The 13,078-nt window shown below is 45.2% G+C and overlaps 7 protein-coding genes across 7 annotated transcripts; 3 read left to right on the forward strand and 4 right to left on the reverse strand.

Moving 5' to 3' along the window:
• Nucleotides 1–1,227: 1,227 nt before the first annotated feature.
• On the reverse strand, nucleotides 1,228–1,806 carry C8R40DRAFT_1240090 (uncharacterized protein; the record flags this gene model as incomplete). Its single annotated transcript, XM_046233508.1, has 1 exon — nucleotides 1,228–1,806. The coding sequence occupies one exon, from the start codon at nucleotides 1,804–1,806 to the stop codon at nucleotides 1,228–1,230; it is 579 nt and encodes a 192-aa protein (XP_046082177.1).
• A 271-nt stretch (nucleotides 1,807–2,077) lies between these two features.
• On the forward strand, nucleotides 2,078–3,654 carry C8R40DRAFT_1124123 (uncharacterized protein). The gene is made up of 5 exons (XM_046228919.1): nucleotides 2,078–2,299; nucleotides 2,395–2,424; nucleotides 2,489–2,647; nucleotides 2,697–3,068; nucleotides 3,128–3,654. Exons 3-5 carry the CDS (start codon nucleotides 2,521–2,523, stop codon nucleotides 3,574–3,576), a joined length of 948 nt encoding a protein of 315 aa, XP_046082178.1. The 5' UTR covers nucleotides 2,078–2,299; nucleotides 2,395–2,424; nucleotides 2,489–2,520; the 3' UTR covers nucleotides 3,577–3,654.
• Nucleotides 3,655–4,570: 916 nt separating this feature from the next.
• Nucleotides 4,571–4,723, reverse strand: C8R40DRAFT_1055419 (uncharacterized protein; the record flags this gene model as incomplete). The annotated part of the gene is made up of 1 exon (XM_046225003.1): nucleotides 4,571–4,723. A coding segment is annotated over one exon (153 nt), but the record flags the coding sequence as incomplete, so codon positions are not given.
• Nucleotides 4,724–4,887: 164 nt separating this feature from the next.
• Nucleotides 4,888–5,413, forward strand: C8R40DRAFT_1124129 (uncharacterized protein). Its single transcript, XM_046228920.1, has 3 exons — nucleotides 4,888–5,173; nucleotides 5,234–5,253; nucleotides 5,319–5,413. The coding sequence occupies exons 1-3, from the start codon at nucleotides 4,977–4,979 to the stop codon at nucleotides 5,351–5,353; spliced, it is 252 nt and encodes an 83-aa protein (XP_046082180.1). The 5' UTR covers nucleotides 4,888–4,976; the 3' UTR covers nucleotides 5,354–5,413.
• A 2,278-nt stretch (nucleotides 5,414–7,691) lies between these two features.
• On the forward strand, nucleotides 7,692–8,513 carry C8R40DRAFT_612039 (uncharacterized protein). The gene has a single exon (XM_046235628.1). The coding sequence runs from the start codon at nucleotides 7,796–7,798 to the stop codon at nucleotides 8,429–8,431; it is 636 nt and encodes a 211-aa protein (XP_046082181.1). The 5' UTR covers nucleotides 7,692–7,795; the 3' UTR covers nucleotides 8,432–8,513.
• Nucleotides 8,514–9,402: 889 nt separating this feature from the next.
• Nucleotides 9,403–10,998, reverse strand: C8R40DRAFT_1124136 (uncharacterized protein). The gene is made up of 7 exons (XM_046228921.1): nucleotides 10,889–10,998; nucleotides 10,477–10,829; nucleotides 10,308–10,423; nucleotides 10,225–10,243; nucleotides 10,123–10,167; nucleotides 9,806–10,034; nucleotides 9,403–9,748 (listed from the first exon to the last, which is right to left on the reverse strand). Exons 2-7 carry the CDS (start codon nucleotides 10,642–10,644, stop codon nucleotides 9,660–9,662), a joined length of 666 nt encoding a protein of 221 aa, XP_046082182.1. The 5' UTR covers nucleotides 10,645–10,829; nucleotides 10,889–10,998; the 3' UTR covers nucleotides 9,403–9,659.
• A 450-nt stretch (nucleotides 10,999–11,448) lies between these two features.
• On the reverse strand, nucleotides 11,449–12,709 carry C8R40DRAFT_1055592 (uncharacterized protein; the record flags this gene model as incomplete). The annotated part of the gene is made up of 5 exons (XM_046225010.1): nucleotides 11,449–11,778; nucleotides 11,836–12,017; nucleotides 12,083–12,104; nucleotides 12,162–12,591; nucleotides 12,645–12,709. Coding segments are annotated over 5 exons (1,029 nt in total), but the record flags the coding sequence as incomplete, so codon positions are not given.
• Between the last annotated feature and the right edge of the window lie 369 nt (nucleotides 12,710–13,078).

Raw genomic sequence — 13,078 nt, forward strand, 5'->3', positions numbered from 1 at the left:
CAAGGCCTCAAGAAGTTAGAACACTCCGAGTCAATTCGTCTTTTGTTATTCCGACTACCCAGCCGCGTAGAACAATTTTAACGCCCAGCCATGAGGACTTGAACGAAGCTGGCTGTTTGGCATGAGAGATTCAAAGTTCTGCTCGGTCTGCGAATAGCTGTCACGGTGGTCTCTCGTCAACGCAAGAACCGCCTGCACATGTGTGGTATAAGAGAATCCCTCCTGATCATGAATACATGAACACATTAACATTATCGAAAGACTCGGAGCAGATCCAAACAGTATATCGGATCCGAAGGACCTAGTAATAATTAGCTACTAGGACGGCTCGAAACGACCACCGTCCTCGTCCTCATTCTATTTGTTCCCTCTTCGCTTCGGAGAGGGTTTGATCTCATCACGATCTTCTACGGTGGAGGCTCCATTCGAATTCTCGACCATACATTCAATGCTGATAGCATGGAAATATCCTACGAGCGAGTGTATTCAAGACTTGGACTCTGTCATATCAGCATTTGCTTTTTCGGTACGTGGACCTCGTCCAGCGTCCTCTCATAGACATTCGACCTGGTAGCTCAGACCCAGAGAGGTAGCGCCGATTAGACGGGTATGCCATCAGCCCGCAAGTTGATGGAACCGCTCCTTCAATGACTCGGAGGAAGCTTTATCCTCGAGCATTCGGGCTGTCAACCCATACCGTGACGTTGGCTCCGAGTTGGCTCTATCGTTTACAGCGCTGGATGGCTGATTACCTAACAATGCAGGAATTGTCCTTGTGGGCAAGGCGAACGGAGGAGAAGTGATTGAAGGGGAACGGGGTCCAAGCCGGTGAATGATTCTATTGGACTCGCCACAACGGACGAAGATAGCGAGAAGGTGAAGTAGATTATTTATGATATTTTGACAAAAGTCTCGAGAACGACAAAAATAGGGAGCATCGGAGTGCGGGCATCATGAGTGACTGCACGTACCGTAGCAATCCTGATAAACTATCAGTACATAGTCTGCAAGCAAGTTTATAAGCAAAAAAAGCTCCAGGGCACGCTTTTGAAGCGACTGGGGAGGTGAGCAAGGTTGAAGCATGTCAACTACTGAAGGATTCGATGAAACCCTTGTACCATAGTTGCTACGATATTTTCACAGGTTGACCTATTACATTCATGTTGTTTGTCACTAGGAAAAATAGCACTAGGAGCAAGAAGGTCCATCATCACGATTCGTAGGGTGCTAGTAAGGGTGGTGACGATTTGGCTCCCTCAGAGGAGTCTTCTTCTTCTTCGGGGTTCCTAGAAACCCTGTATTTCGCAAGAAACTGGTAAACGTCATTTCCAAATCATCCCCACCATTCTCATCCTTCACTTCGAAAGAGTTAAGCGCTGAGACTTTCACCAATTTTCGAATGATATTCTGGAAGTAATTTCCCCTACAAAGTCGAACGGGATGTGCTTTTGGAGTTATCTTGATCCCGCATTTTCCTAAAATCTGCAAGACCTGTTCTTTGACATTTACGCTCGGGTAGATGACTTGGCCGATCTTCTTGGTGCCAGTCTGGGGTATACCAATCTCTTTGGGCACCAGACGTTCCTTCTCATTATCGAGGCCGAACCGTGTAGAGCCAATATAAAGTTCGGCGTCATCACCATCGATCCAAAAGTAGACCTCATCCGTTATTTTAGCTGGCATGACCGCAGCACGCAACTCCCAGGGGGAGTTGGTGGCCAATGGATGAGCAGAGGTCGATGTGATAGAGGGACTGACGGTTGACCAGAGCCGAAACGGGAGATCCAATTGGGCTACCGACAACATTGACGGCGAGGATAATGAGAACAGCGAGACATATCGACAATGGTCTCAGTACTTACTAGTTCAACTCCGAGCTCAACTTGAGACAATGCCTTCAACATCTTTTTCCAATGCATTTGTAATGTACTGCAAGTGCATACTTGAGAATTTGAAAGATTTCCTTTACGATTTCTTTCCTGTTTCTAGGCATTTTTTCTGGCATAATTGACGCAGTCACGAACTTGTGGTCCGAAAGGATTTTAGCGGCTAACATCTAATCATTGAGTAGAATTCGTGTGGGGTAAGCGGGGTTACCACTAGATCGGCATATGAAAAGGACAGACGCGAACTTTTTCCTTCCTTCCTTCCCTCAGTATTTTCTCTCAGCCACTGCCAATAGTTTCACTAACCTTTGCTCACGATTTATTCACCTCTTGTCTTCTGCTTGACGATACGTTGACCAACCTAATTGCGCATTGGTGGCATATAGTATTTGCTGGTCAAACTTGCCCCGCTGGTTAGTATCGATTGACTGTGGTCGTTTGGATATTGACCTTGAAATCTAATCTAAGCCGCCATCCGGTATCTTAATTCTTTCCGTCCTAACACCAGTCAAGTCATCTACGCGCATACCATCTGCCAGTATGTTACCTATATACTCTATTACTCGAAAGGCCAAATTCAATGCGCTGATGGGCTTCAACAGAAAACACGCCATCATACATCCCTCCTTACATCATGCCTTCCAAATTTTCCTTTTCGCATGCATTCTTGGTACTCATCCTACTTTCTACCCTTCTTGGTGGGATATGCTACCCGTTCAGTCTTCCCGGCACTTTCGATACAAAAACTCATTTTGAACGTCGTATGTATCCTTGTCCACCATATGTATATCCAGACTGAACAACTTTTAGGCGGCTCGGATGTACGTGTTGGGCTAAGGTATCAAGAGCCATCAGCGTTCTATCCTCTCCCTGCACGATATTGGTCCTTCTGGTTGAATGCTTATGGCTTTGATGTGAAACAAGAAATAGAACACGATGTTTTCAAAATAGATATCCTCTCCGAAAAGAGGTACTATGTCGGAACGTCTCTGGGGACATTTCACATTGACAGTTCAAGACGAGATCTGCCTGCCCTTACCAAAGAGTTACAAAAGTTACCCGGCCAATTGTGGCCTGTTGATTGCTTCAATCTCATCTTCGAGAAATTGAAGGAGAAAGAGTTGATGACGAGGGTACCCGAAGATTGGACGAAGTTGTATAATGAAAACCTGGAAATGGGGGGTGAGTAAATGTATATTCTGCAGGTTTATGATTGACATTGAGCGGACATGAAAATGTAGCGATCCAGCTCAAGCGTGAGATTGGAAGTCAAATCGTTCCTCTTTTCGATAACCATGTCGACCCTACAGAGAAGTGGACCATCTATATTGGTACGAAACATGGCTTTGCAGCTCATTCGAGTCCTGGTAAACCATCAAAATTCATTGAGACCAACGAAGAGTTCAAAGGCGGGATTCTGGTGGATACCATTTTTACCTCGAAAATGCACTTGGACAGTATACTCCAGGAGGTGCGCGAGCTTGAGGTGGGATATTATCTGAATATGGACTGGATTCGTCGCGTACTTGCACGCCTGAAGGAAAGAGGGGTGATAAAAGATGTACCTCCGCATTTTTTCAACCTCTATACCAAATTGATTGATATGAAAGGTGATGGTGCGGGGAGTACAATGATTGCAGGTTATGAAATCTTCGAAGGAATTTACCCAATAGGACACACTGCCCAATGATAATGTGTATTGCCAACTATCATATGTTTAGCACAGACAGTAACAAAGAATGGAGAATACTAAAAGTATAATCTATATAGTCCCCTTGGAAGTCCCAACTTCGTCGTTTCTGAGGAAACTAACTTCGGTGTTGTATTGGAGAGCGAGGATGAGGTCCGCGCAGAGGGCGAAGATATGCCGATGATGGACATCCTGTATCCAGGCCATATATGATTCAACGACAACATACTATAAATCAAGCTGTGGGTGCGACAAGACCAGTGCATTATTTGGTCTATCCTTTGTGAGTTTTGTGTTCCTGTTGCTCGAGGAAGAGGTTGATATGGCCATTGTTCTAGCCATTGGATCCTGTGGAGATAGAATCACCTTTTGGTGGAGCTGAATGGGAAATGTCTGCCAGATGAAGTGATTGAGTTTGGATTCCTAGTGGAGAACACCTACGAGGATGAGGCAGTAGGCAAAATTCAGTTTTAGCAATGAATTTCCATCAGTGGTAGCACGTAGCCTCGAATTACCCATTCCTGTTTATTGAGACGTCAGCATAAAGAGATATGTTGGGTAAAATACCAGGAAATACCCAGATGAATGAGAAACACCCTCTGATGCTGTACTACCCAGAATCGAATACTGCATTTTTTACGTTGAAGTCCTCTCTATTGCGAGATAAATTCTTCTTCAAGTTCTAAGATCGTGGAACGCCAAATTATATATCCAGAGGAGCTGAGGATTATTATGTGCTATACGTGCCCCGGTCAAGTGGAATGACAGTAGACGCTTGCCTGGTATGTGACCATCGCAGACTGAGGATCCATTCAGAGCTATCATCAAGGATTAAATCACTGATTATATTTCAAACATGTGGTACGATGTCGATTACCAAATTTCGCTGCACGATGTTCGACCTTCTTCAACTATATCCAGACATCCATGCTGTACTCAATCTGCTATTACATAGCCTTGCACAACTCCCAACTCCCAGGCTATGTATATGGGATCATATCCTTGTAAGTACAGTCGACTCCCTCTTAACCCATACCCCTATAAACCCATACTCCCTTATACCCCATAGATTTTTCGGATCACCGACCTTGTTTGCAGGGAAGTGCCATGCAAAACCCATAACTCTCCCATACCCCATAACCCATACATATTTTTAGGAGATCCCTACCATATTTTTACCCATAACCCATACCCTTGATGATTATCATCGGGCGCCACTCCATAGTCTTCCCTAGTCTTTCCTGCTTAGTTTTCAGTCGCTCAAGGGTCCCTTGTTTCAGGAAGATTTTTATCGAGATTAATTGAATTTTTTAAACATTTTCTATGAGAGGAAAATAGGGCAAAAACAAACAGCCCCTGAACCATTTTCACTTCGAAATCTACACGTTCTTGTATTCGACATGGCGCATCATCCTCTGGCAGCTTTGAAAGAGGGCCTGGCCAAGCTCAGAAAGCAGTACGAAGAGAGACACAACATCCTGAAATCTAAACTTGCGAAGAAGGAGAAAATATCCAATGAAGATGAGCAGTGGTTGGACAAAGAAGGTAACCTCGTTGAGGAGGAACAGCTGATAAATGATTTGGAAAATGCATCAGACTATGAACGCGGCTTGGAACGGCTAGACGAGAAAAAGCAAAGTATTTTAATGCGTCTCACGAAACTAGTCATAAGTGCACCTAAAGTTGCAGGAAACAAACGAAAGCGTAAGTTCATTTTCCGGTAAGGTTTCAAATATTCACACCTGATATATGCAGGTCCAAAGGCCAGAGAGCCTGATCCTACGGCGACTGTAAAAAGTCAGGCTCAAGTACTGGAGAAACCAGTCTTCACAAAAAAGGAAAACGCTACTGTTGCACAGCGAATCGAAATCATCAATTGGTACCATGCCAATGGTAAGAACCAGTCAAAAACAGCACGTCACTTTGAGCCCATCTATCCAAACCTCAAATTGAACCAACCCCTCGTTTCGAGTTGGGTAAAAAATGAGGCGAAATGGTGGGAAGAGTATGTGAAATCAGGAGGTGTATTGAGAGGTGCCAAACGCATGCGCCAAACCCAGCATCCAGAAGTCACGGAGATGCTTAGCCTGTGGGTTTTGAAGGCTATGGGTGATGGCCTTCTTCTTACAGGAGAGGTTCTGCGTCAGAAATGGACACAGTTTGCTGACTTGGTTGGTATACCTGAAGACGAACGACTCAATCTCAGTGAGGGTTGGCTGAGTCGGTTCAAGGCGCGAAATGGATTGAAGGAATTCAAGCAGCATGGTGAAGCAGCATCTGCTGACCCTACAGTCGTTGATGCAGAACGTGCGAGGTTGAGAGAGCTTCTCAAGAAGTACGGATACCCATTGCGTGACATCTTCAACATGGACGAAACTGGCCTTTTCTATGGGTAAGCTTTGTACTTGCATAAATCAGTAAGACTCACCATTTGGATAGACTGCCTCCTGATCGTGGGCTTGCTGATAAACAGCATTCCGGCGTAAAAGGCAGCAAAGTACGCTTGACTTACGCATTCACTGCCAATGCCGATGGCTCAGAGAAGAAACCTGCATTCATCATTGGAAAAGCCAAGAAGCCTCGAGCATTTGGCAATAAAACAGGAGAACAGCTGGGATTTCGATATCGAAACAATGCAAAGGCTTGGATGACAATGGAGCTGTACCAGGATTGGCTTTTGGAATGGGACTGTGAGTTAGCGAGGCAGCATAGGAACATCTTACTGCTTCAGGATAATTTCTCAGGTCATGTTCCTCCTGAAGGTCCAAAATATCGCAGTCGAAAACTTCAGAGCGAACCTCACCGCTCATGTGCAGCCCATGGACTCAGGAATAATTCGCTGCTTCAAGGCTCACTATCGTCAAAAATACATTGAACGTTCAATCGATCGCTATGATTCCGGCATTTCTCCTATGAACATTTACGATATCAACCAGCTTGAGGCCATGCGTCTTGCAGAAGCAGCATGGCGCGAGGTCAATACCACAACCATTATTCATTGCTGGCAGAAAGCCGGAATTCTTCCTGATTCGGATTCCCTTCCATCTTCGGTTCCCACAAATGTCTCTGTTCCCATCTCATCTCTGATCACCGAAGACTCTTCTGCTGATGATCCTATTGCATGCGCAGAGAAGAATGTCGAAGATACTCTTGATCTCCTTGAGGAGACCGGCGTCCTACAGCGCAGTAACCGCATGACTATCGACTCGTTATTAAACCCCGAAAGGGAGAAGATCATGGTCACTGCTGATGAGAGCACTGACAAGGAGATCTGCAAAGCGGTTCTGCATGCGCGTGCGGCCGAAGAAGATACTGTCATTAATGGTGGAGATGATGATGTAGATGATGACGGTCCAGTATATAAACGTCCTAGCCGCCGCGAGGCTCTTCAGGCAGTCACGACGTTACAACAATTCATCGATGGCACGGACGAGCAATATGCACGAAAGCTGGAGAGGATTTTGGGATCCTTTGGACATCAAACACGTTTCGAGGCAGACCGCACTCTGGCAAATACTGAAATTACTGATTATTTCCACCGAAAGTAGTTTACATGCTTCGTTATGGGTTGTAATTAATCCCCAGATACCAAATAACATATTTCAAAGCATTTCCGAGCATTTTTGGGCTGAGAAAATAGCACTCTCCCTATACCCATACTCCCTTATAACCCATACCTCTGGACCTCGACGGAGGGGTATGGGTTAAGAGGGAGTTGACTGTACTCAAGTTCAACCTTGGGCCTCAATATCCTCATGAACGGTAACAATTGCACATTTTCCCCCGACGCATCATTGCACATGGCCCTTTTTAGTCCCTGCCTATCGCGGAGTTGAAACTGGCACTGCATCTCACGCAATGTTTATCTTGAGCCAACGATCCTAAATCTTGCCTTTCTTTTTCCTCCATCACATCGCTGGTGTGTTCACTCCCCGTTTTCTTCTGTTCCATAATGTGTCTGAATGTTCATGCTACTCAGGTTTCGACTTGTATCTCAAGATAGATTTGCTGGTCATATCTATTGCGAATCATCAATTCTGGTAGGATCTCTATGGTCATTATAATTGGGTTTTCACATATATTTCATTGCAGTGCACATCCTTGCACCTTTTCTCGCTCAACTACTCACTAATACTACGGTAATCCGGGGACTCATCTCTGTATGTTGCAGTCGTAACTCAACAGACTTGTGCTTATTCATATTATAGTACATGCTAATATGTCACCACTAGCTTCCTCAAGACTCTCGTCCATATGTCTTGTCCTTATTCATCTCCTCAGTTTTTGTGTCATCGCTAGTCCTTTGGCATCCTCCTCATTGGCCGCCGCGAATCCCTCCGCCACTTCGACCCCTGCTCATCCATTGACCGTAGATCCTGCATTTCTAAGCACACCAGGCCCTGTGCTTCCAGCTGGAGCTTCCTCAAATGATATCAATCTCTGGTATGATGGTGAAGATGCCCGACTCTACATTGGTTCTATGTTTTTCAGTGTCAATGATCAAATGGAACGTCAGGTAAAAGTGTCCATGGTTCCCGGGACCAACGAGGGTATCATGAGGAAAGTTGGCACAGTTGTCTTTCCAAGTGCTGATGTGAAGAGCCAAGTCTTTGCAATTTTACAGACTTGTGGATTCAAAAGTATGAATCCGAAAAAGCCTCAGACCGCGAGGGGACATTACTTCATGTCTGTCATCAAAAAATTGGTCGATACTTCGAAGCGGAACTCCATTCCAGTGACGGGTGAGAATGGCAATGATGTGAAGATGGTGCTGGAAAGTTTGTTGCGAGATAACGATAACGAGTTCCTAGGAAAGACAAGGAAGAAGCAGGGAAACCGTTACACACCATATTAATCAGCTTGATGACTGTTCGAAACACATGTCACTTATCTAATCCCTCCCTTTGCAGTTCCTGTCTTCTGACTACCATCTGACTCTGTGTGGTATGCCAAACCCATGATAGATCGATACCGTTAGTATAACACTGAGATGAAGTGAGTGATTGGGACATGGAGAGATGAGTGAAGATGTTGGCAAGTTTTGGGTTTTGGTGTTTTCTGGGTGCGTAAATGCCATTCGGGTGGCGCCTTTCGGTGGCCGAACAGTTCAGAGAGTCAACGCCACAGTTCTGAGGGTATGTCGAGTCATACTACATCGAGAATATGAACGCTCGGGGAGTGATTGCAATCTAAAGTTATGCCACCCATTCTTGCAAGCAAGTTCAATATTGACAGAGCCTGATACTGGATATAACGACGAGCTTACAATGATATCAACTTGTGGTATGATGGCGACTATGCCCGGCTCTACATTGGTTCTATGTGTTTCAGTGCTGACGATGAAAAGAAATGTCAGGTAAAAGAAGTGGGCACGGCGCCCGAGACTGACAAAGGTACCATGAAGAAGATCGGTAAAATTGTCTTTTGAAATGCCGAAGCGAAGATCCAAGCATTGGCAATTTGAAAAATTTGTGGGTTCCAACGGATTAAGCCACGACTCAACAGCTAGGAATGCGAGAGGACATTACTTCCAGTCTCTCATCAGGGCTCTGGTTAAAACTTCGAAGCAGAACGACATTCCGGTGATGGTTGAGAATGGCGGTGATAATGATGTAGAAAGTGTGTTGGTCAGTTTGTTACAAGAAAACAAGTTCCTAGGGTCCAGCACCAGGAATCAGGGAAAACATGGGCGTTACGGTCCGTACTAGTCAGTTGGTGACCCAGACGAACTGTTATCGAAGTCCCTCCGTTAACTGTCGGAAGGACGGCGGAGATGCAAAAAGTCTTCACCATTTCATCAAGCTCGTAGCATATTGTACTCAGAACTATTTTATTTCCCTGATATTCATTGCAATATCTTGAATGATTAAAAGGGTACCTTGCACTGCATATCCTGTTAGCTGTACCAGGCTGTACCTGTGACCCTCACGCAAATACTTGGCTCGTCGTTCAAATTGGCGCTATTGACTACTCGTACAGCGATACATGAAATGACAATGCCCTTCTTTGTTGTGGTCCAGTATATCACCCGATGGGAAGATCAAATCGAGGGTACACCGTTTCGCAAAACACCGGGCTCATGTTTATGGGCGAGGGCGTGGTTCAAGATCGGGAGGGAGATCAATGATTCTCTTGGGCCAATCCCGCCAGTCTACGAATTTCTCCGAATTGACTTGATTTTTGGTGAGAAAAGTCAACATTAATTCAAAGCATTGCAGCGCATACTCACCCAACTGAGCATCGATTTGGAGAGGATTTAGATATTTCTTGTGATAAATCTCGGCATAGGGAAGGAGAAGACTAGCCGGAAAAACGATAACAAGGTCGTCCAGGAACTTTGGATCTTTTGTAATGACCGGGTTGGGTGATACGATGATGGTCTTTTCTGGATTCTTTCCCCTTGAGCCAATGAACGACTTCCTCTCTCGTTCCGTCACAAGATACGTTGAGCTATATAACTGATATGGGAACGATGATGAGCTGTCGTGCTACGCGTATCAAAGAGCAACACCAGCAGCGGCGAAATGCTTGGATCGAGATACGTACCTGATCCAGCTCTAAAAATTTGATTTGATCCACTGTGATCTGAAGCTAGTTATACTTATATAGTGAGTATTGAATAAGGAGCTTTGTGAAATGTTTACTCACCAGCGCATATTGGTTTCTTCTGAAACAGAAATCCAGATTTTATTGAATACAAGGAGATACAGCAGGGATTAACAGATAAATACATTTGGCGGGGATGAGTATCCTCGAAGACGCAGGAGGGTTGTATGGATATCGGAAGGCTATGATCGACCAGTACATTGAATCCATCATGTTTTCGGATTTCCGTGGCAAGTGTTTCCTATGTACAACGATTAGAATGATCATCATGGTAAGTTAATAATGAAGCCTTGCCTTCCATGCATAATAGTAACCCAAAAAGATTCGACCGCCATTGAGCTGAGCTCGATCTTTCAAGGTAGTGCCAAGAGGAGAAGCATGAACGGATAAGAGCAGCCGCATGCAACAAAGGCTGGTCGTCATAACAAGCAGAATGAAGGGGAATTTGTTAGGAAAGATCATGGTGGTGGGATGGCGTAGAAGTGTGTCAAGAGTTAAGAGGTGTAAAGGTTATTTTTTGGGAGCTCAACTCCGATTTTGAAAGACGATGGTATGTGGAATGTGGGAAGAAACGCGCCAGGCGACTGGTGAAAAACAACGCAGCCTTGGTTATACATATATGCTAATCGCTTGCAAGACCAATCAATCTTCGATGTACAATCAGGATCTTTGGTTTGAAACTCTAGAAAAAGAGAGAGCGACGGACCACTGGAAACGCGACGGAGTGCAATTGAGACCAAGAGGAAAGACCATGCGGGTCACATCTCATGACGGATGATAACGAGATGTCCCCTTTAGGTACTGCATCGCATCGATTCGACGGAGAACTGGAGAAACTCGCCTACAAGATTTGGTTTTGATTCTCATTCTGGAACAGGATCCCGATTCAGTCTATGTACATAGGGAGCATGAAGCATGTAGAGGTAAGAATAAAACATTGACAAACCACAAAGTTGGCAATGAATTGAAAAACTGCGCGAGCTATGATGCATGAAGATTTTAATGCCAACGATACAAATTGTATAAGACCAAGATTATATGGATACACACTAGGAAACCAGTCCGCTGAACAGAATGACCTGTTTTCCAAATCACATTTTATTCCACCCAAACAAAGCCCAAGCCAAACTCCCACTTCGGTTAATGGACATTCCTCGCTCACGGCGTCGATGCAGGTGAGCCGCGATCCTACTTCGCTTCCAACCTTCCGATTTATACGTTGCAACGCTTCGCTTGGTATTTGATGTATTCGTGTTCAGGTTGATACTACATATATTGAGATTGAACTGTCAGTGACTTGTTCAAAGGTACAAGGAGGAAAGGAGCAGATACACACCAAGCACCAGCCTCCAGGTCTGTACTTCCGCTGTTTGTGTTGCTCTCAGAGCTGGGGTCAATAGTGGAGGAGTTACTGCCGGATGAAGCAAAGGGAACATTGACGCCAACTGATACTGTTTGGTTTAAAACAGGAAAGGCGGCGACAGGAGACGGAATCGGGATCTGGAGATACGAGTCTTCAAAAATATCGTTCTGAGGTCCATCAACGAAATTGTACAGATCGGTATAGAACGGTGGTGCGTGAGCACCTTCAAACATCTATTGAATAAAGGATGAATCAGTCACTATCCTCGTCTGCGTGAAGGAAGGACTGACGGTGTTATTTTCTGCCTGGAACCAGTACAGTGGTTGTTTGGCGCCGTATGTACAGTTTGAAAGAGACGCAAGTTCTTTGCCGAATTCCGGATCCGCGCCACAGCGACGAGGGACTTGAGGTTTCGCAAGTGGAACGGTAGACGTTGCACCGGTGATGTTACATTGGAAGCTTGTCATGTAATCTGCGTACGTAGACAAAGAAACGTTGAGAAAGCAAAATGGTATGAAAGTAACACTATTGACTGACTTTGTTCACCTCCGCTGTCGGCCTAGGAGAAAATAAGTTAGAGCTCATCCCAAGCCGCAACAAGGTCGAATAGACTCACTGAATGTATCCAAAACCACGCACAAGTACACATCCCATTCGGACACTCAGGCATCCTTTCCGGGACTTGAAAGTCCGTGAACCTCGTCCATACACACGTCTGGTTGACACTGAACACCGTGAAATCCTCCGGGACAACCTCGCTCGCGTTACTCTTGTACGCAATAGCAAGCGCGCAACCTTTGAGATCATCGAAACCCGTAGTATGGAATTCGGCTATAGGTTGGTTTGGGCAGACATTGTCACCTTGACGGACATCTCCGCCAGGAGACGAGGCGAAGAATGAGGTAGCGCCTTTGTCGCAAGAAATTTCGGTTGTAGCTGCACCCCCAGCAGGAAGTTGGAAGACGTCGGAAGGATGAGGGGGGAAATCGAGGTGACCGTGGAACCACCACTCGTCAAAAGTGTAGTTCGTGAGAGGGGCTACAGGCCTGACAATGATGTTGTTAGGTCGAGGACAATTCGAAGGGATATAGATTCGCACCGATTATCGTAAGGGAACGTTTGTTCTGTGACATTGAACCCCCACATGCTGGGATGAAATAGGGCTATGAGTCATGAGTTAGTTTATGAACATTGGAAAAATTCCGGATCGATGCTCACAAGCATGAGAAGCAACCTGTTGAAACAGGCAAGTCGTAAAGATGAAAAGTGCCGACGAGATCATGATAATTTGTTCAGATTACTGAGAGTTGTGCGTTCAATAGCTTCAAGCTATTTGATCTGTAATTGGTGTATGTGAAAGGCCGTAAAGAGCGTGTCGTTGCTAAAAGACTTGAAGAAGAGTCGGAAATCCACAGGGAGCCTCTAGAGAAGGAAGTCTAACGCCAGCCGGTGGACTTGAGAGGAATAGAGGAAATGGAGAACTGCAGAAAGAGTCAAGAGTAAATTTTGACAGAAACTGTCGTCGCGCCGTTG

The sequence above is a fragment of the Lentinula edodes genome (genome assembly GCF_021015755.1).
Source record: "Lentinula edodes strain Le(Bin) 0899 ss11 chromosome Unknown C8R40scaffold_40, whole genome shotgun sequence".
Classification (NCBI taxonomy): Eukaryota; Fungi; Basidiomycota; class Agaricomycetes; order Agaricales; family Omphalotaceae; genus Lentinula; species Lentinula edodes.